The sequence below is a fragment of the Syzygium oleosum genome, unplaced genomic scaffold, assembly GCF_021117445.2.
Source record: "Syzygium oleosum isolate NSW1041296 unplaced genomic scaffold, Sole_v2.1 Sole_v2.10, whole genome shotgun sequence".
In the NCBI taxonomy this organism is placed as follows: domain Eukaryota; kingdom Viridiplantae; phylum Streptophyta; class Magnoliopsida; order Myrtales; family Myrtaceae; genus Syzygium; species Syzygium oleosum.
In genome coordinates, this window is record NW_026607494.1 from 1,128,144 (window position 1) to 1,150,961 (window position 22,818).

At 42.1% G+C, this 22,818-nt stretch overlaps 3 protein-coding genes across 4 annotated transcripts; all 3 read right to left on the reverse strand.

Moving 5' to 3' along the window:
- Positions 1-1,685: 1,685 nt before the first annotated feature.
- Positions 1,686-10,270, reverse strand: LOC115687937 (uncharacterized). 2 transcript variants are annotated; one of them, XM_030613647.2, is made up of 12 exons: positions 9,754-10,269; positions 8,279-8,407; positions 7,557-7,649; positions 7,302-7,381; positions 5,761-5,874; positions 5,426-5,499; positions 4,712-4,788; positions 4,248-4,331; positions 4,050-4,142; positions 3,843-3,950; positions 3,672-3,746; positions 1,686-2,553 (listed from the first exon to the last, which is right to left on the reverse strand). In XM_030613647.2, the coding sequence occupies exons 1-12, from the start codon at positions 10,066-10,068 to the stop codon at positions 2,155-2,157; spliced, it is 1,641 nt and encodes a 546-aa protein (XP_030469507.2). In that variant the 5' UTR covers positions 10,069-10,269; the 3' UTR covers positions 1,686-2,154. The 2 variants fall into 2 exon arrangements, with proteins under 2 accessions (XP_030469507.2, XP_056171190.1); XM_056315215.1 differs by lacking the exon at positions 7,557-7,649 and having other exon boundaries at positions 9,754-10,270.
- A 3,020-nt stretch (positions 10,271-13,290) lies between these two features.
- LOC115687939 (IAA-amino acid hydrolase ILR1-like) lies at positions 13,291-16,094 on the reverse strand. The gene is made up of 5 exons (XM_056315216.1): positions 15,597-16,094; positions 15,008-15,133; positions 14,585-14,899; positions 13,972-14,100; positions 13,291-13,886 (listed from the first exon to the last, which is right to left on the reverse strand). The coding sequence occupies exons 1-5, from the start codon at positions 15,948-15,950 to the stop codon at positions 13,485-13,487; spliced, it is 1,326 nt and encodes a 441-aa protein (XP_056171191.1). The 5' UTR covers positions 15,951-16,094; the 3' UTR covers positions 13,291-13,484.
- Positions 16,095-19,177: 3,083 nt separating this feature from the next.
- LOC115687938 (IAA-amino acid hydrolase ILR1-like 4) lies at positions 19,178-21,936 on the reverse strand. Its single transcript, XM_030613648.2, has 5 exons — positions 21,385-21,936; positions 20,653-20,778; positions 20,240-20,554; positions 19,973-20,101; positions 19,178-19,752 (listed from the first exon to the last, which is right to left on the reverse strand). Exons 1-5 carry the CDS (start codon positions 21,886-21,888, stop codon positions 19,378-19,380), a joined length of 1,449 nt encoding a protein of 482 aa, XP_030469508.2. The 5' UTR covers positions 21,889-21,936; the 3' UTR covers positions 19,178-19,377.
- Positions 21,937-22,818: the final 882 nt, after the last annotated feature.

Here is a 22,818-nt window from a genome sequence, read left to right on the forward strand (position 1 = left end):
CGTGACCCTTACTAACATGCGTGAAAATTTTTCTTTTAAATCATGGACTTTTCTGAGAAATTTATATTCACATTCAAACCGCAACGTGTTAATATCATTTACATTCACATGATTTTAATGTTAAATGCCAAGATGAAATGGTAAATATATCGACTTTTCTCATAATAGGCTGTAATCAGTGCTTTTAAGGATTAAAACACTTCTTATTATAGATGCTCGACAAGTTGGCTTAAAACACTGGATAACATAAAAAGAACAAGACCCTTATATTCTCTTTAATGGAAAAAAAATATAAATATGGATTTATAATTATTTTGCAAGTTTCTCGGAATCTATCTATCCTCTTTCAAAAGAGAAAATAAGTGTAAATTTCTTATCTACTTTTAAGAATGATCGCCCGAAGACGATTAATTTTCTGAGGGCAACAAGCGCGCCATCGATTAGTAATTTAATTAAGGCCTTCTTTAAGTAATGTTATTACAAGGAATTACTTATAGCTTTGCATAGCTCTAAATACTCGTTAAAGTAGAGAACCAAAAATAAGAAAAGGCAAAAGAAAGTACAGCTATGGATACTATGAATTTTAATTCTTGCAAAGAAACTAATCAAGATATTGACTTTCAACAAGCTGTGCACGGTGGCTTCAATTAGAGGAAGCAAGTGATTTGATTATTAGTGCATCACGTCAATTGATAACGTCACACCGACGGATGCCGAGACTCGCCGCCTCGCTTTGCCGAGTTGTAACGTCACCGAAACGCGCCAAAGCTTATGTTCTAAGGCACGCCTGAAAGGGACTCGGTCGCGGATGCCAACGTTAATCACCCACCTAAGCTCCTAACACCACCGCCTTGTTGTAGTCGTCGTCGTCGTCGCATTGTCATCAAAGGAGGGCAGTGCTGCAGAGGGTCGGAGTCGCGTTCAAGAGGAAGAAGATGAACAAGGGAGCTAATCGCCAGACGCCAGGAAACATTCGCGCTTGTCGTGCTCCATATCAAAATTTGCTTGCTTACGACTTTAAATTGATCATAAATACATTGACACGAATATGTAGGGGAATTGAACGGATTAGACACCCATTGTATATACTTCAAGTAATGATTATCACATATTGAGTGTATTGGTTATCTATAACGTACAACATTGATCGGACTTACGGCTATTATGACTACAATTGCAATAACAACCACAGTCGTAATAGTTATACATAGTCACCTAAGGGTTACCTACACCCACTCGGGAGTCATAACGCGTCGCAAACAAACACTTCGAAAATTCACAAAAAATGGCGAGATTCATTGCTGCGAGAAGAGCTCCTCGAGGGACAATGGACTTTCTCCGGTGGCTTGCGTAGTAACTACTCCTTATCCATTACAACTTAGATGTAATACTCCCTCCACAGACGATGGGACCATTGCTTATAACCATCGCAACAGTCGCCATTGCATAGCTAGCAACCATTGCAGTCGCCCCGCCACCGGCTTCCCACGACTGTCAACCAACCATCGGTGAACACAGGCCCCAACCACTACCAGTTGCCACAGCCAATGTGATTGCAAGCCGAGTCCCCAAATACTGCTGACCGAGCTCTTGGTTTGGCAAGCCTTGTGATTGCACAGCAAGTCTCAGCCAAGCAATGGGCCATTAATCTCATGATGGCAATTCCAAACCAAGCCAACCAAGCATTCTCAATCAAACAGATAAAATCTATTCATTCTCTCACCCCCAAAGGTATGTGAAAATAAATCAATAAGATTACAGAAGGTATCTAACTAACGATAGTGGATCGGAACTGGGATTCGATTAGGTCATAGCCAACTGCTACCGAGACTCCGACCCAAAAAAAAAAAAAAACAGAAACTCCTACCAAGACCTCCTTCCTCAAAATAACTAGCAAAAAAATAAACTGCTATACAATTTAGCTTGGAAGCCTATACCGGCATCGTCTTGTAACAATAGCCTGACACAATACAAGACAGCATAAAATTATCCCCTCTCGCTTTGCCCTCAAAGCTAAAACTGGGCTACTGCTGAAAATTGCAAAGTCATCTCCACATCTGGTAAATTAAACTTATCCTATAAGTGACTCACTCTCTCTCTCTCTCGATTGACAAATGCCGAAAAACACGCACAGCAATAACATGCTTGAAACGACTACCTAGTCTTGTGGGCTTTGGCCAACTTCTCCCTTCTTTTCTTCACAGCCTTGGGGACTTTTTTTTTCCTCCCTTCCCTTTTTTCCTCTTTGACCTTCTTTTTGTTCTCCTTCCTAGCAGCCTTCTTGTCAACAGGAGTCTGCACCTCAGTTTCGGAAGCCGACTCATTTCCTTCCGAATCTTCATCTGTATCGGACGTGGACTCGCTACCGCATGCTTTTGTATTATTGCCAGGATCGGTCGGCTTTTCTATAGCATTAGCTTCCTCCTTCGCGAGAGACTGATGTAAACCCGTAATAGTCTTGTAGTACATGTCTCCAGTGTCCTTCCCACTTGTTATCCGAATCACATCCTCTTCCACATTTGTCACCGAATCTAGTGTCTTCGGTATATATGACTGAAAGAAAATAAACTGTTATTAACTGATGCTCTAGTATAAATAACAGCAAACCTGCAGTGTCACCTCATCTAATGAACAATGCAAATTTAGATTGCTACTCCCTGTAGACCGCATATAACATCTCCCTGCGACCACAACTGCGTGAAGCATTTTCTCGGCATCATAAATATATGCATAGGGTTTCCATAAGAAAAAGCCTCACATGAGAAGTAAAATTTGGGTGCACCAAGAAGCAAGTGCACCAGCAACCTACAAACATCAAGTGGTCACATGTGGCTTCCACTTGATCTAGTAATTCCTAGGTGCCTTGCAAATTTGGTCCCGGGGCTATATATTATTTTGTTTGACAGGAAAACATCACGGTATACAGTTCACTACATAGCCTGTTGAACATTCATACCCTCAGTACAGTTACATCCTGCATCAAAAGCTCTGCAAGATGTTATACTGATATTCATTTATTGCCTAAAATTCATGGAGTGACATTGACAGAAGCAAGGAGCTTGTTTACCCTGACTATCTTTTCAATCCAAAACGAAGGTTAAGGCATATGGAATAACTAAGGAGACAGAAAATTTTTCCTTACAGTTATTTCTTTATTCCAGTGAGACTTCTCCAAGGAATATTCTCCATGTTAACGCTGGCCCACATTCAGATGAGTATGATAGTTCCACATCTATGGGAGTTTTGCGTGAATATAGCACCAGACACCTACTGTTATACATATAGACCTTAAAGAGCTAAGAGTCATAGTTCACTCTCATAACCAGTTCAGATGGAGTATCAACTCTAGTCACAATTCTATCAGTTAAACTACCATGTGCTAGTAGCACTGCACGTGCACAACGGTGAGAAAACACCCTTTTTCTACTTTGCACCAGGTATGTAAATGTCGGAATTTCCTACTTCTTTTTTCATCCCTTAAAAGACCATATCTAAAAGTAAAATCACAGATAAATAGCCCGGAACATGAACTTTACATGCTTTCTGACCAGCGCACCAGCATCAGAATTGATGAGCCCACATGTGTATATTGACAACTATCTCGTCATATAATTGACAATTAAGGAGTTAAGCATAATGCAATAGTTGAGAAAATGCCGATGTCCAATAACCTGTATAAAAACAGAGTCCGCAATTTCATCTTCTGGTGATAACACATTTCCTCTCGCCGAAATTCTTTGCTGAATCTGTAATGGAATCAAAGTGTTAAATGAAAGACCAGACTCGAGTTTTAAAGATAATGCCGGCATAAGATTGTGAAATTAAGATCATAAAGAAAAAACCTCTTCCAAATAACAATCCACTGAATCATCAGTTATGGATGCATCAACAATAAAATCAAAGAGTTCCCGGATTGTCATTACACCAACGCCATGTTTCTTGAAGAAGTCCTGTATATTACCAACTCATTAACCCATGTCTCCAAACGGAAGAAATAAAAAATACCCTTACAAACAAGAAAACTATTTGTTCAGTAGGAAAAATCTTACAGAAACATGAAGGCAGTCTTCTCGCAGGAAATCAAGAGCATGAGGATGATCAAGATCAACAGCTTGAGAGACATCAATGATGTAAAGGTGCTCCTGCCAAATAGATGGGAAATCCAGTAAGTTTTCCGGCACCTACCGCATTCTTAAGTTACATGACTGTGTCAAAACAGTAAGCAAAGAATAGAAAGGTATGCTGACCTCGAAATAAAGTATGTTATATTCACTCAGATCTCCATGCACAAGTTTGCAATTCTGATATAATGTTCTCATAGCAATAATCAGCTGACAAAAGAAAACTTATGTCAGTTATAGTTAACAAGCCTCCAGCAAAATGCAACATAAATTCCTTTAAAATGAAGCCTCAAAGTAGAAGTAAGGACCTAGGTTTTTGCAAGTGATAAGGTCATTAATCATATATCCCAATAAGTAAAAGACGCCAACTACCCTCTTCCACATCCACCCACCCCCCTTTTTCTCTTCTCAAAAGAACAAAAAAAGAGAGAAAGTATAAGAAAAGGAAACCGCACAATCTCTCACAGAACATGAAATGGCGTCTCTCAGTTGCTCACAGTGCATCTACTTCACATTAACCATCACAGTTTACAGTGAGATGACCCATAGTTACCAAATCATTGTATAGCGCAACATTAATTCTGACAAACCTCCCGATAACATTCACGCAACTTGTCCAGAGACAAAGCAGCATCTTTAAGACGAGGTGCAGCCCAACCTGCCTTGCCTACAATGAGGAAATAAAACAATAAATAAACCTGAAAGCAAAAATGAAAAGAGGAAAACTGTATTGTAACTTGAAAAGACTGAAAATCCATTGACTAGAACAGAGGCATCCACCATATGTTCATGAGCTTCCCAGATACTATCATTGGTACTCAGTAGAATGCTTATAAGCTCGAATAAAGTGGGTACAAAATCATCAAATTATTAAAGAGGGGAATCTAAATTTTGCTCTTCTTTTTTTTTTTTTTGGGGGTAAAGTCCACTCTGCTTTATTGGTAAGAAAAAAGCCACATGTTTAAGGAGATTCTTATAGAAGGTGATAATGCTCATTTCTATGAATACTAGGCCCAAAATGCTTCTCAACCTATGACGATCCATGTTAGTAGTTTTCGAAATATGCTCCTGAAGACATCGAAGACATCACTATAGTCTTAGCTTATGACGATAAGTTGTAGGAACAACCAGCCATCTGCAAATGCTCAAACTGAATCCATGAGCATTACTAAGAGCAAAACTTTAAAACAAGAAGATGATGAGTCCTGCAGTTCTTGAGTCATCTACACATAAATTCCAATTGCCACTTTTGGAAGTGAAAAAGGATATGCACAAAATCATGGATACAGATCCAGAAAGAATACCTATGAAATCCATGACAAGAACATGAAGTTTCAAAAGATGAGGAGTTGGACATCTAATTCCAGCTGCCTTCAGCCTGCATGTGTTACCAAAGTCGTCATATATCAAACATGACTGATGCTCGAATCAACTCTTTTAAGAAAAACAACACCTAAACAGCCTGCCAAATCAAATTTCTTCTTACATGTCTGAGAACCAATTTGTAAAACAAGTATTATGCAAGGCAAAAGAATTACAAGTACTACATTATTCAAATGATGGCATCATCTTGTTCATCAATTTTTGCTAAAAAATAACAGAAGATGAAATTGTTCAACTGTAAAAGAACAGCACTCACCTCATAAGATTCCTCATTTCCTTTTCAGCCCATGTTTTTACCATTTTCCTCGGATTATGCTTGCCATACGCATGTCTGAACCGAAAATCCCCTTGAACATACCGATCTCGATCCCTTCATGAATTCACAATAGAGCAGTTTATTATAAAATTAGCAGCAGCAGACCAAACTCACATGCGAATTAACTTTGTCAGATATAATCTATTAAATGAATGCCCATAAAAGTTAGAAAGCCATCTTAGCTATGGCAGAAGGCCAAGTTCATACAGATTAGCTTAAAAGTATGCCGATTATTGACTAGCTGAGAGAGACAATTAGATCCGGATTCCCATCAGCTCTCATAATGTTGGCACAATCTCTCCTCCATACCAGTCAGCCTGCTGACTCCCTTGCTATACTCATTTTTGCTTGTCTTTTCCCATTTCCTTTCGCTTACATTAATTTCTGACGACTCATTATGGAAGAGGCTATAGGACCAAAGGAGTTAATTAAATGTTTATCATGGTAAGACAAATGATCTGTAACAAAAGGAGTAATTGCATGGTGTTAATCAGTCGAGTCAATAGTGAGTTGCATGACACGAGTTAATTCAAGCGAACAAATGCGGATAACCGGTCAGTTGAGAATTCCAGGAGGTGAGGTGCAGAATTCAAAGGAAGTCAATTAGCACAGCTCTCCTCCAATGGTTTATGTTTGTGGGTGTAAGTGACAGTACAGTCTGGCATTCAAATATAGGTAGCTATATGGCTGGAATGCTCCACGACTTAGAAGTCAGACCACCATAGCCAGTAAGAACCGCCCCCACCTGCTCCAGTTTCTTATCTTCAACATTGGTAGCTTTTCATGATATCAACTTCAGAGGAGGCATCTAATATTAAGACCTTTTTGCAGCAGAAGAACAACTCAACTTCGATAACTCGATAACCTAGGCTTTGATCCAGAAGAATTAAAGGTTCTTACTGCTGTGGCAAAAAGAATCAAGAGAGCCCATTCCATTGGAGGAGAGCGAGATGAAAGAAACAGAAACTGGACCAGCGCATATAGTTGAGAAATTTTCTTGGCATCAGAGCAATCCTGAGATCTCAGATTTGTAACTCCTTTACACTGATGAGGCTGTGTCCATGGACTCATGCCCCGATGGAAGAAAATCATAAAATAACAAATAGAAGGACAAGAAAAGTAAAACCTACCATAAACTAAATCTTATAAGAGATACAAGCAATCCTTTGCCTTTGATCATTAAGAAACATAAAAGAAAAGATAAAAAATGTACGAAATACACCTACAAAATCAACACTGTAGTATTGCAGACAAAGCTTACAGTAGCTCCTAAGAAAAGAAAAAAAACAAAAGTAACCACCAGACAAAATAAGCCAACATTCTCCACAATCTAGCAGTGACAGCTATCACAACAAACAGAATATGTATATCAATTGTCAATTCTAGAAAGAACATAATCACAAACTTGTAGTAAATGCAGTATTGCACTTTCAAGCACCCATGCAGGGGCCTTGCAAACAACTTAAAACTATCGCCCTTACTTGAACACCAGAACTGAAGTCTTGTAGACTTTGATTGCCAATTCTTGCCCATCAGATTTTGTTGCATGATAGACATTTGCCTATAAAAGTCAGAGTGACAGAAGGGTCAAGAGACTATGCAGTAGTAGCAAAAACTATGACCAATCACAGGTAAAATCGTGAAATTATAACAATGATTTGGAGAAGTTCCACCTACAATCAAATGGTAGAAAAAAAAGAAGAAGTGAGTACTGCTGACCGTAGATGATAACGTACTTCTTTGCCAGTGGAAATGCAACCATTTATATCATTAAACACTTGACGGTTCAGCATCTTGAAGAGAACCATCCGAGTCCTCTGATCAATGGCCTGCACAACCATATAAACAATTCCATGAGAATTCTTCAGAGATTCTACCATAGCTTCACTAACTTTTAGGAGTGGGGCTTGGGCACTGTAACCGCAATAACTTTTGGAAGTGGTCTTACTTCTGAACAATTATTGTAAGAGGGGCCATGAACAATGAAAACACCCATCAAACAGTTTACTCAGCTATGGTTAAGTCAAACTGAAATAATGATTTAGCAAAGAGACGGATAAAGCCTGCAATAGAGTTCGTTGCAACTTCAGAACTTCTGATGATTAAAATAAAGCAATTATATTTTGCTTTCCTATATCCATGAAGAACGATAAATTCTGAAAATTAATTCCACTCGTGGTTCATGCCGAGTAGAAATGATTTGACCCTGGCATAGAGATGCAAAGCAAGAGGAAGGAGGCCAAAGAAGAAATTGTCAAAAATCCTAATAGATCCTTGAAATGGACACATATTAACAGGGGACATATTGTCTTGAGATAATCCAAGCAGCAGATTACACTTAGTATAAAGAGACCTTATTGTGGCTGTTGTTACAACTACAGCATGGAGAATTTTAATGGAAATATTTTACCAGATACTTAGTATACAACATATCAATCTTTGACTAAATGTACATTACCTGCTCGACAGTTGCACGGTCAGCTTTCTCATGACTTTTAATTTTGCCAATAGCCATATCGCGTACACTTTCTCGAATTGAAGCTGTCACTGTGCTAGACATGCCAACATTCACCCTTCCCTCCCACTCCTGCAGTATTCATTCATACAATTCATTCTTTCAACAAGTTATATACTCAGCAACACACTACGAAGCTAGATAACATATAAGTGTCCACCAAAACATGTTTAGATGCAGAAGGAAGTGGTAGATATAGTATCCAACACATGCTTATACAAGTCAAAGTTCCGACCCAAACTATCAAAAATGTAAAACAGCTTATCTTTGTGTGCCAACCAAATTGATGACAGCATGAGCTCAACATTCTTTTTTTTTTTTTTTGATGACCCAGGGAACCCCCGCACGGCCGACAGCCAGGAGGTAAACCCCGGGGGCAACACGAGCTAGCCACCACACACGTGCACCGGTTAAGTCACCCTACGGCACCCGGGATTCGAACACTCAACCTTTTGCGAGAGGAAGAGTGCGCGCTCCAGCAGCGCCACCCAGGCGAGTGGTAGCTCAACATTCTTTTATTTTGGTGAAAAGTGGAAAAAGTTTGAAAATTGAAAATTCTTGTTAAGTTCTATCACAATTATGTAGGTCGGTGAAACTCAAAAGTGTAGACAGCTGAAATAGGGAGACAGTGAAAAGGAGATTCACTAGTGTCGTTTATCTAACTGCTACCGCAGGTAGACCTGGTCTGGTGCACACAAGGTATATCTTTCAAGCATTGCCACACGACAAGCATCAGCACTCAAGATATCATTTGTAGAAAATGCTAGTGAAGCCTATAGATAATCTCTGGTCGCACAAAGGCAGGATTTATGAACTTCAACAAGAAGTCTTGGCTTCTCAGGTAATTGATAAAAAGATGTGCAATCTAGGAAAGCAACCATTCTGACCAGCATATTGCTCTAGCCACACTGTATCAGTACAGATTAATCACCGGATCATCCAGCCCTTCCAAAAGAACAGCCACCGAAAAGAGAAACCAATCATCGTATATTTCGAAAAACTCCTCGATAATTTTAATCTATAAGCATTTAGGATGCTAACCCAGTGCTTCAAAATCTAATCTTGTTGTAACGATGTGGTCGCATTTCTCTCCACCAATTTATTCAAGCATAAAGTGATGTTCTAACCTCCCTTCTTATCACATCCGATTCAAAGCGGAAAAGAAAGAGAGTAGCTTTAGGCTTTTCAATCAAGCCAAGCATGTTCTAATCATCCAAGAAAATCCCTAATCTCCGACAGCAGAAAGGAGACATCGAATTTCATTCCCGGGCAAGCCTACAGATTGGTCCAAGGAACTTAGCCACATATAAGAACAAGCATGCCTCTCAATTTACAAACTACACACGGGCATTGCGAATTCGTCAAACGAAATGGACAAAAAAGGATGAGCAAGCAACAATGGAGAAGGATTCCAGGACCTCCAGAGGCGAAGCGCGGACATGAGTGGAGAGCTTCTGGCTCCGGTTGGACAGGGGCTGAAGCGCGGACGACCGGGCGGGCACGTGGAGCCCCCCGTGAGCGTTCGGACGCCGCGAATTGGGGGCGAAGGCTCCGTCCGCTGCTTTCCCGCCGTCTTTCAAGTCCAGCCATTCCAAAGCGCTGTCGATTTCCGAATCCGACGACCACGCCTCCTCCTCCTCCTCCTCCACCTCCACCGCCTCGTCTTCTTCTCCTTCTTCAACCCCTTCGTTCATCGTCTCCAGTCCTACTTCCACTGATTCTTCCTCCTGCATGGACGCGAAAGGAGGACGATCGACGGCAACGGACTCGAGAGGCGGAGCTTCGCTGCGTAAGCGACGTGCTACGCCGAGCTCAAGGCCACGGAAGCGGCGGCGGAGATCGACGGAGATGCGGCGGCGGCGGGGCGGCTCGACCGGGCGGGAGATGGGTGAACGGGTGGTGCCAACTGAGCGCGTGCGCCGCTTCGTTCTATTATGGAAAATTCTAAATGAAATTTCAACCCTAGTAATACTGCTGAAAACTTAGATATATGTGGCGTGTTGTGATTTAAAAAGGATTCGAAAATGAAATTATGGAAAATGAAGTAATCTGCATTTTAGTCATATTTTAATTATGCTTTTGAGATCTCCAGCGAGATTAAATAAAAGAAAAATCATATCTTAAGCGTAGAAAGAAACGCTTAAATACCGGATAAAGAAATTTTAGAGCATTTTGGAGACGCCATAAAAGGTCAGAGAAGAGGATTAGATTTTTCTTAAAATACTTGTTGTGCGTCGGATGTATAACCGAAAAAAATAAATAGAAAAAAGAGGCTTTTGAAAACCAGTTTGAAACAATGCCATTCGAACGGTACATGATTCATTCGTGTGACTATGCTCTTCCGAACTCGGTTTAGTCCATGAATTAAGTAGTTAGTTTCTTTTCTCTTATGAATCTACTTTCTCTTTCAATTAAGTTTTTCCCGATTTCCTACAAAGACGACCAGAAACCACGACATGATAGTTTTGACTCAACCGAAAGATTCCACGTTGTATCCACCTTGTTCAAGCTGCTCGTCGTCGCGCGTTTCATTCCCGGCATACCGGCGCATTGGAACCCGCGATTATGTGTGGTTTTACATCATTTGCAAAGTCATCTATCGTATAGGAACAATATAGATCATTAGATTATCAAGCGCTTTCAAAAGAAAAGCCACTTGAAAGAGAAACAAATCTTCATATATTTTAAGAACCTCTCCGTACTCATTTTTATCTATAAGCTCATTTAGGATGCTTTTGGAATTTATCCGCGGCTAAACTTTATAGACTTGAGCGACAATTATTTTTTATGGTGAGCTTTCATGGAAATGGGAGCATTGTCGTAATTTGACGAGCTTAAAAATATTAAACAACAACATTTCTGGTGAGATACCCTCAATTTGGAAGGATGACTCGGTTACAAGAATTGGACTTGTCTTCGAACAATTTGAGTGGAGTGATTCTAAGGGAATTGGCAAGCTCGCGATTTTTGCTGTATCTCATCTTGAACAATAATCGGATCACAGGTGAAATAAGCGGGACTTTTGTCCAAACTGAAACATCTCAACTTGGCATCAAACAGTTTGAGCGGATCAATCCCAGTGGAACTTGTTTTATGCACAAAACTTGTTGAGATTGACCTTGACCAAAAATAAACTTGAGAGAAGAATTCCTCCTAGAAACCATGAATGTCTCTCACAATAGCTTGTTTGGTCCCCCGCATACTTTGGGTGATATGTTAGCATTAACTATTGCTGATGTGTCCTACAATAACCTTGGAGGCCATCTCCCAAATGTCAAAGTTTCTTTTATGAGGCTCCATTTGAGTCAATTCAACATAACAAGAGACTCTGTGGGAATGTTGTTGGTTTTACAGAAATGTTATTCCGGCAGAGCTTTCTATGAGCAAATCCTGGAGGCCACAGGAGGATTTAACTCCAAGTTCTATGAGGGAGAAAGAGCATCCGGCATTGTTTTATGAAGCTGAACTACGTACCGATAGTTCAAATTGTTGCTGTCAAGTAAATTTCTTCATCCCCCGAAGAGGAGTTCCCCGATTTTGTATCTTTCGAGATGGAGATTCAAGCCTTATTAAATATCTGCCATGGCAACATCGTCAAACTTTATGGGTTTTGCTCTCATGCACAGTGTTCTTTTTTTAAGTGTATGAGTACATCGAAAGAGGAAGCTTGAGAACAATATTAAATGATGATGAGAAAGAAAAAAGGGTAAACAGAGTTCAAGGAGTGGCGGATGCATTGTCCTATATGCATCACGATTCTTTTCCTTTGTGGATTCATCGAGACTTGACCAATAACAATGTTTTGTTGGATGCCGATTATGAGGCTCGGGTTTCCGGTTTTGGCATTGCGAGACTATTGATGTCAAATTTATCAAATTGGGCTGCAATAGCCGGCATTATTGGTTACATCGCTCCAGGTATTTATGTCCTTTAGGAATTTTATTTTTCCTTTTCGATGACATTTAGGATCAAGAAAGGCATTATTTTATCTGGCTAGTTCAAGGATACTAAGTTTGTGTAATCAAATGGTATCTGCTTGTAATTTTTTACCTATACGCATCACATGAAGAGGAAGCAATGTCGTTAACTTAAGTGTGCTTGAGAAAATTATGTACAAGTTTTAAATTGTTCACTTGCAGAGCTAGCTTATTCTACAATTTCAACTGAAAAATGTGATGTGTATAGCTTTGGAGTTGTTGCAGCAAAGACAATAATGAGAAAGCATCAAGGAGATCTCGTCTCTTGGGAATGTTCATCACACCGGCACTGTTGAAGAATGTGCTAGATCAGCAGTTGTTTCACAGGAGCTCGGCGTTCAAGTTTTGAAGTTAGCTTTTCATCTGCACTATTTGTTTGTTTTGTGACGCTCAAGGCCCACTCATAACGATAGTCCTCTTTGGGTCGAAGCCCGTACGGTTTTGTTCTTTTGGGCTTTGCTCAGAAAAGGCCTCATTATAAGTTAGGACAAGTGCCACCACATATATGACACTTTACCTCAGCGACGTGAGATTCGGTTCATTCCTATTATCTTCACCATCCTCGAAACCTGTCAAGAGCCGTTCCTTGTCCAGGACCGTCTAGCCCCGGCTACCACTCCCCCCTCGCAGGACCAAATTGTTACATGTTTGGTCCATAAGTTGCTAGCAAAAAAATTAATACCATTGCTAAGAAAAAGTTGCTCCAGTTTTGCGGGGCTAATCAGGATTACAATAGCCAATCTTATTCGATAATCTTCATTATCTTCTTAGTTGCGCCTCGGCAATTGTACTTTGGAGTCGTGGCACCAGAGCAGGGTTTGTCGAAGATTACAATTACGTGCTTGTAAGCTTATTTTCTGCTCAAGCTTAGCCACATCACAAGCATGATGTGCACAAGAGCAGGGTTTGTCGAAGATTACTGTCGAGCTGGATTCTAAGACCATCGCGGGTAGGATTGTGAAAGCAAGTCAAAGCAAATTTTGGTGAATGCAATACTCTACTGCTGCTCGATATACATCTCAGTTTATTCCTGGCGATCGGGAGATGAAGATGTCTCTTTCGTCGAGGCAACAGACCAGCAGAGTAGCTTCCGAATCTAGGAATCTCTGGTCAGAAAGATAGACCAGAGATCTTAAGGGAATCCTTTAAAACTATCCTACGCAGGTTGGAGCTTAGGGGTAACCATAGTTAGGACACGCGCTGGCTGCATCCGCGTGCTCCTCCAAGTAGGACATTGCAACAGCTGAATGAAGAGCCGCTCCAATCGGGAAAGCCTCCTCGTCGACGAAGAAGTAAGGCGAGTGCAGCACGTGATGCGATTTCAGAGTCTCGTTCTGTATCCCCACCACGAAAATCAGAGAAGAGGTCTTGTCAGCGAAGAAGCTGAAGTCCTCAGCTCCCATTGTCACTGGCAGAAGCTGCACTTTGCCTTCACCGAGCAGGATCTCTCCGACCCTTTTGGTGTGTTCATATAGGACCTCGTCATTAACCATTACAGGGTGAAGAGGCACTTTGTCCTCTCCGAAGTCCACCACAGCTTTACATCTGTGAACAGCCGCCTGCATTTCTATGACCTGTAACCACAACACAGAGAATTTGTAAGAATTAAAACACAACCACCTTGAAGATAAAAGACTGGCTGACGAATTCATCAATTACCTCTTTTATCCTCTTCTGAAGGAATAAGAGACCGTTGGAACTCAAACTTCTAAAGGTTCCTCCAAATTTAACAGACTCAGGAATCACGTTAGCGGCATGGCCTCCTTTGATATACCCGACTGTCACCACCTGTCCATTTAAAGTACGAAAATTTGAGATGATGCTAAAGCTAGACCATAACATGCATGCATCTCTGGAAAAGTCACTAGTCAGATAAATATCTTGCAAGGAAGTTCATACGAAACAAGCTGTCACATTTGGGCACTAAAAAATAAGAAATTTCATGGAGAGGAGTTTAGCATTCTACAATGATAGCTTCAAACAAGAGATACTTTCTGTGGTAGTCTGTGATGCTCATACAACTTTATTGTGGTAACTGGAAAAATAGGAGAGGGCACGACAGATTTAGGCCTTCTGTTTCCCTACTCTAAGAGTACAATGCATGGTTAACAAACAAAAAAGTATCTCCGGATGACAAGTTTGGCCATGATATGAAATTGCTGCAGTTGCAATACTCCCGTATGATTGCAATCACTTGCACATGCATAACCATATTCCCATCCAACATCCAGAAGCTTCAGATAATGAATAAAACGGACTAGAAGGAAACTACCTGTGCCTCAAGAGGATCGGTCTCTCGAGATACGATTTGCTGAAGACCGAGGATTGCAGATGAAGCTGCAACAATGGGGTCTATATTGTGATGAGGAAGTGCTGCATGCCCGCCTTTCCCCTGAATAGTGGCCGAAAACACCCCAGCACCTGCAAGTATCGGGCCAGGCCGGGAAGCAATGAACCCCGTCGGTACATTAGGCAAAACATGGATGCTAAGGATTCCGTCAAGGTCGTCGAGAACTCCATCTTGCAACATGTAATAAGCACCAGAGTAACCTTCTTCTCCAGGCTGGAATACAAGCTTTACGGTTCCCTTAAGAATTCACGACACAACAAAAATGCATAAATTGTCTTGAAGGTGAAAATTGCCAACTGCTTTAGCATTTAAGTTTAAGAAAGTGAAGGGTGAGATGAGAAGTACCTTGATCTGATTTTCCCTCTCTTTGAGCAATTTGGCTGCTCCGAGAAGCATAGCTACATGGGTATCGTGGCCGCAGGCATGCATTTTCCCGTCAATCTTGCTTTTGTGCTCCCAGTCCACCAGTTCCTTCATGTGATCATCAACGCATATTATAAAGACAGCGAGGAGTCAATACAAGAACAACCCTGCATTTATTCATCGTTCACATAACATTTCAAAACACCGTCCTTCCAATTACTAAATGTCAGCAAAGACCGCATCTACTCTAGGCTTACCTGCGATACTTACAGGTAAATCAATCAGATTAGCCACATGTATATACCCGAAACCAACGGCCCAGTTTCTACTATCAGACATCACCTATTAATTACTTTTACTCGACAACTTGCCCACAGTTGACCTGCTTTTCACTCGCTCTGACAAAAGAACAAACACTTCGCCTCGTTTTCCTCTGTACACCAAAGAACATGACCCAAAACCCATAACACTGACAGACAAACTTCTCGGGCTTCGGAACAATGCGACATGAAAATCCCAAATTCCCAGTGTTCCATAAATTTACTCGGCTATGTCATGAAAAATCGCTCACCTGCAACGGCAGAGCATCCATGTCGGCTCTGAGAGCGAACACCGGCTTCTCTCCGGACCCCATGAAAGCGACGACGCCGGTCTTGGCGACGGGCCACTTGTACTTGATCCCGAGCGAGTCGAGCTCGTCCCTAACGAGTTGACTCGTCCGGTGCTCTTCGAACCCGAGCTCCGGGTACTCGTGGATCCTCCTCCTGACGTCCCGCATCCACCGGAAGAACTCCGGGTCCCTGGCCGATTCCAGCAAGTCTCGGGTCAAGGACTTGAGCTCGGCCTCGGATTTGAGCTCCACAGCGCGCGACCCACTGGCGACAAACAGGGAGAGCGACAACAGCAGCAGGTGAGCGAGCCCCATTTGCAGGAACGGCTCCGAAACTCAGCACGATTACAAGCTTGGAAGAGTGAGAACCAGATGGGCGATGAAATAGAAGTGGGGGCAGGTCGAGATGCGTGCACGAGCCTCGCTGCTCTGTCCCTTCTCGCACGGAGGAGACAAGTACGGGAGAGATGGAGAGGGACGTCGTTCTATAAACTGAGGAACTGCGCTTTGAGAGCGGACATGATACGGACCCCGCGCATTTCAAAACGCTCCATGTCTTCGCAAATTATTGCCGTTAGCTCCGTCATTTACTATATAATAATTCTTGCACGTTTCACACGAATCTCAGTATCATAAGCCGAGGTCCGGTTGCACGCGTCGACGTGTCGTGCGTTCAACTCGACTAGGGTGGACCCCGCTCAACATGTGACGACGAAACTGCATGGATATGCGCAAAAGGAAAAAAAATATTAACGGGCTAATACCACCAAAATCTCGAAATTTATAATAAATCCATCTCAAATTAACTTTTTGACCATCTAAAATCTCAAATTGGTACATTCGTAATAAATTTACTGTCCGTTAGTTTTCTTTAAATTTTACTGTCAAAATTACTGAATTGGATGACACGTGACAATCGACAGGTTTATCAGTTTGAGGTTTTACTCCAATTTGTGATTTTTCGTGGTATTAATCCAATTTAACGGAAATTGACGGAAGATAAATTTGTCACAAATATACTAGCTTGGAATTTTTTGTAGTAAAAAAATTAGCATGGGGCATATTTGCCACAAGTGTACTAATTTGGGGTTTTTTACGGTAAAATAATTAGTTTATGGTAAATTTGTCACGAATTTACTAGTTTTGAGTTTTTTATGATATTAACCCAATATTAATAGATCGAGAGTTATCTTAAACAAAGATGGTAATAATTATTTTTTTGAGCGATAAAAAAATGAGAGAGAGTTATTTTCTTGAACGAAAGAAAGTGGGTTTGAATGAAATTTATTAGTCAAGTTTTTCTTGTTATTTTAAGCAAGGTAGCTTTGCAAAAAAAGAATTTCTTTTTTTTGAGAAAATGATGCTTTCTAATTATAAAATAAGTATTTATACAGTTAATCTTTGTAGGATGATCCGATCATTATTAGGTGGGACTGTCATGCATTCATGGGGGGCAAAATTACAATATTTTTACCCCGTTATTTTTCAGTTTTTTTTTTTTTTTTTGGTAACCCAGGGAACCCCCGCACGGCCGACAGCCGGGGAGTAAACCCTGGGGGCGACACGTGCTAGCCACCACACGCGTGCCACCGGTTAAGTCACCCTGCGGCACCCGGGATTCGAACACTCAACCTTTTGCGAGAGGAAGAGTGCGCGCTCCAGCAGCGCCACCCAGGCGGGTGGTGTTATTTTTCAGTTTTGCTCTCTACGTTTTACATTAATTACACTGTGCCACCTATATTCTAGGGTTATCTCAACCCTTTAATTAATCAACTAAGACAAACCCCATGCGCTGCCTCATCTCTGTGTGTTTGGGATCTTGAAGTGATAGTGTGGTTCCTCTCGTCTCGATGACAGTAACTCAGTTACAACGCTTTGACTTTTGAAAAATGTCGAGGAATGAACCAACATCTCAGCTGTCCTGTCTCCATCCCCGGCGTGAAACTTATTTGTCAAGGTCTTTCTCGTTATTTTATGCAAGGATAGCGGAAGGAAGAAAAAAATTTGAGAAATCAATGTTTTCTAATCGGCCGCGCATTTTTACTTCCACAATAGCCAAAACACTTCATGTCACAATGCTTTTTTCTAATTGGTGAGATCTTGATTTCAATCCTCTCAAGCTTTGGCTTTGGTTTTGGTTGGTTGTCGACTGGAGAGGCTTCTGGCAGAAGCTTGTCGTCCCCGCTAGGCGAAGGTTGGAGCGCTCGTTTCTTCACCTTTTAATAATGACAATGAACAACATGACTACCGCCATCCTCACCGTCATCGTCATTGTTAATGTTATTGACCTCCTTGGTCTTGTTGAAATTGTCTTCCTTCTCGTCCCTCGCATCAAGGCTCTGACGATTGTCATTATTGTCGCCTTGAGAATCGCCAGAAGAACGGCCTCTGTTACATAGGCGCGGCGAAGGAAAGTGTCTCCTTGCCAATCATTATCACCCCTGTCTTCTCTTCGTACATCTTCACAGCCCTTGCTGTGCCCTTTTCCCTCGCGCGTCTTTGCTTCGCTTCTATTACTTCGTCTCTTTGGGTGTTGCTCGAATTCCTAGAGAGTTTCTAATAGGAACAGGCCAAGATCAAGACAGCAAAGCCTATGAGCCCCAACTTCGCCGCCAAGCCTTCAAACAGGTATGGCACATCAAAGTGCCACGGCGACCGTCAAGAGAGAACACAGAGAAGAAGGAAGGTGGGACCCGAAAGAAGAAAACAGTTTAAATCTTTGGAGGATGATACGATCATTAGGTGAGACTGTCGTGCATTTACGAAGATGAAAATTACACTTTACCCCGTTAATTTTTTCCATTCCGCACCAATTTGCTCGATGCGTTTTACGTTAATTACGTTCTGTCACCTATACTGCGAGGGTTATCTCAACCCTTTATTGCTTAACTAGGTTAAGCTCGTGCGCTTCCTCATCTATGATGCAAGATGAGAACCTTAAACCTTTGAGAACGGGAAATAAATGAGTACTTCATGCAAGCAACACAAGCAATGGACGATGAAAGAAATTAGGACCCAGTGAAAGCAAGTGAATGAGGCAAAACAGCCAAGAATTAATGCACGAATCAATCCAGGACAAGCTAAAACTTGATGCAAGAGAAGCAATCGATTGAACTGACGCGTTGTGGTTATGATAGATAGTGCGAGTTAGCGAGCTGGACAACCAATTGATGCTCCGGCGTTCCGTGGTGAGCGTTTGGAGCTTCTCTCTAACAATACCCCCTTTCTCTCCCTCTCCTAACACCCTTACGAACATTTGAATTTAACCGGTGACCATAACGACTGATCTCAGAAACATGAACGACCGGATGGATGACCTCATGCAAAACACAGCCACTGGATACATGCTAAATCTTCTGGTCTTGCCTTTGGCCATCTCCAGTCGAAACCATCGATATTGGCATGCAAAGGAAGGTCTGAATCAAACGTTAATCAAGCTGAGATTTTACTGAGCAGGGGGCCAAATAGATGGCCATCACCAGACCTTCTGATGCCTCTCTCCCAGAGCATTGTGCCACCCAGAAGGTTTAGCCTATCCCCAATTACAAGATCTTGTTCCTGACGTTTTATTGCCTAACAATTTTTCGCAGAAGAATACTTTCATACCATATACATCAAGGTTCATCAAAGCAAAAACTACACAGTCCCCATAATTACATGGCCCCAAGCTTCCTGAAACCAAAAAAACGGGTCCTTCTTTCTTGAAAAATGAACTGTACAAGAACTGCCAGACGATACCGGATCATATCTCAATTGCATGCCCGTCCAAGTACGATATAGCGACCGCCACATGGAGAGCGGCTCCGATGGGCAGAACTTCCTCGTCGAGGAAAAAGTATGGGGAGTGCAATCCCTTATCCGATCCCAGGGTTCCATTTTTTGTGCCGATCATGAAAAATGCGGTCTTCATCTTCTCCGAATAGAAGCTGAAATCCTCTGCTCCCATGCTCATGGGCAGAAGGTGCACGTGGGATTCCCCCAGCAGGGCTTCACCAACGCCTTTTGCATGAATGTACATCGTCTCATCATTCACAGTAGCAGGGTAAGGCCTCATTTTTTCTTCCATGAAGTCGACCGTTGCATTGCACTGATGCACAGCTGCTTGCAACTCTATGACCTGCAGTGCAAGGTGGCTGAAGTTAAACCTTATCCTCATATTAAGAAATCAAGCAATAGATGAATGTTGCAGTCTATGTCGAACAACTTCAATATCATACAATACAATGGGCTTTAGACCCTTTTCCCTTATCTCATCTAAAAAAGAGCAATCTCATACAAACCAGATGACTTGGAAATTGATGGTAAATATAGCAACAAATGTATAGACCGACAGTCACCTCTTTGATCCTGTGTTGCAAACTATACAAGCCATCTGAAGTCATACTCCTAAAAGTTCCTCCAAACCGGACCAACTCCGGTATTACGTTCAAAGCTTGGCCACCCTCAATGAAGCCCACCGAGATCACCTATGCATGAGATCAAAGATACTAATTCTAATTGGGGGAATTCAAGCAACACATCAAAAGGACATAGAAGTTACAGAAAGTAAGAACAGAGAATGGTTGGGGTCATTTTGTTAATGTGTTTAAAAATGCTAAATTTACCCGGGCTTCAAGAGGATCTGTTTCGCGCGAAATGATATGCTGGAGTGCGGTAATTGCAGATGAGGCAGCAAGAATGGGATCGATAGTCACGTGTGGGCTCGCCGCATGCCCCCCTTTTCCTTGTATTGTGGCTAAGAATCTACCAGCCCCCGCTAGCATTGGACCAGGTCTCGAACCGATGCTGCCGGTTTCCAAATGTGGCGAGACATGTAAGCCAAAGATGGCACGGAACTGATCAAGTGCTCCTTCTCGTAGCATATGGTACGCACCGGCACTGCCTTCTTCTCCAGGTTGGAAGACGAGCTTGATCGTGCCCTGTCAGAAGACAATACCCAAAAGAGACCAGACATGAAAGATCGAATTAGGGATCGAGTAACTAAATTCTTCTATGTTGCTCGGGAATATAATTTTACCTTCAAAGAATCCGTTTTGCTGCTGAGTAATCTGGCTGCTCCTAGAAGCATGGTTGTATGAGCATCATGACCACAAGCATGCATTTTACCATCGTTCTTGCTCTTATGTTCCCACTCGACCAATTCCTTAGCTCAATCAAGGGAAAGAAAAGGGTGTTATTGACATTTAAATTGCCGCATTTTGGGATACAGTTACTTAACAAGACGAAGATTTAAGGGGTCAGCACTCCATATATCTGCAGGACCATGATGGAATCAAGGAGAAATCAGAGTGCTCTTTGCTGAGATTAGAATGCTTATGATCAAATTTGACTACGTCTCGTTTAGCCTTGTTTGATGCAAGGAATATGAGTCTGCAAACCCAACAGCCCACTAAGCCAGGAACAAAACTTGGCTTCAGAAATGGGTCTCATCAGTCCCCATCTTCTCTTTCAGTTCTGTTGCTCAAGGGTTGTGATCCATACACGACGAAGAACCCTTACTGATCCATCGGATCAGAGCATTCTAAAGCTACAGATGGGTATCTTTTTGGTTGTCGTCAAGCGTTAAAAGAACATGCTTTGCCGTCTTGGATGCGACGACACCCGAGACCCACAGGGCGGAATCGTTCTACTGTAGCAAGCCAATTCCAAACTAAAAAACCTGTTGAGAACGAGAACGGCTTGCCCTCACGATGACGTCACTTCTCCCGTGTTTGACTTTGAAACCAGAGAGAGAGAGAGAGAGAGGAACCTGAATTGGGAGGGCGTCCATGTCGGCCCGGAGACCGAACCAGGGTTGGGCGCCCGACCCGATCGATGCAACGACCCCGGTCTCAGCCACCGGCCACTTGTACTCGATCCCGAGCGCGTCCAGCTCCGACCGGACGAGCCCACTCGTCCTTTCTTCTTGGAAAGCCAATTCCGGGCACTCGTGGATCCTCCTCCTGACGCTCGTCAACCAACCGAAGAACTCCGGCTGCCTCGCCGCCGCCAGCAGCTCCCGCCCCAGAGAGCTCAGCTCCAAATCCGAACCCGCATCCGACGAGGATCCTAGAGCCCGCGTGGTCTCGTAGGCCAGCGTCGCCGCCGCCGCCGCCGCCAGTAGCCAGACGAAACGGTGATGGGGTTTCATCGCTTTTCGCGAGCAGGTTCTAGGAATCTTTGGAGCTGCTTGGTGCACGAGAATCTGTAGCGCTTCCGAAAGGAAGTTGAATGATCCTCGGTGACATCGACGGGAACCAACACCCGTCATCATGCGACTTGGTTTCTTGCTAATGGTTCTTTGCTCTCTCCTCCGAAAACGACCGTCCGAAAATCTCAAGGTCTGCATGACAATACGTCAGCAAATTTGTTGTTGTGTAGGATCTAACTTTTTCAAGCGAAATGATTTATCTTCCAATCACTCGGACTAAAAACTGTTGAGGGCCTTCAGTTTTGAAAAAAATAACTATTTATTATTACGAGAGGTTCGAACCCCCGTATTAGTATAATACTCGTACTTTTACGTATACATTGGTTGATCAGCTATATAATTTGATCTAACTATGAAGTGTAGACTTTCTTTTTCAAAGTTTATAGAAGTTGGTCAGTTACTAGGATTGTTTAGAATTGGAGGGAAAATTATCAAAAAAGTCAAAATCTATTGAATTTGTGTCAATTCTATTGCAAACATTTCAATTGTGCTAAGTTTTGCCAATTGAGTCCATCCGGTCAATTTTAATCAGAAATTGCCAACGTGGACACTAGCCCTTCTACGTGACTTGACCGGTGCTGATGTGAATATTTTTTTTTATAATTCCTTAATAATTTTTTTGAATTTTTTAATAATTTTCTTGAATTTTTATTTTATTTTCTTTACCTTTTTTTTGAACTGAGAGCCAGCAAGGGTTGGTTGGCGACCCTTGCAGGCCATAGCCGGATTTGGGCTTCGTGGCCTCGCCCATATAGGGTAAGGGCTGCTACTCCCTTATTGTGGCTGGTGAGGGCATCAAGCAAGGGCCACCACACCCTCACCCAAAGCCGGTGAGGGTTGCAACTCCCTTGTCCAGTGCCGTCAAGGGACAACTGACAACCCTTGCTAGCCCTCAGTCAAAAAAACAAAGAAAATAAAAGAAACAAAAATGAAAATATTAAAAAAATTTATTAATAATTTTAAAAAATGTCTACGTTAATGCCAGTTATGCCA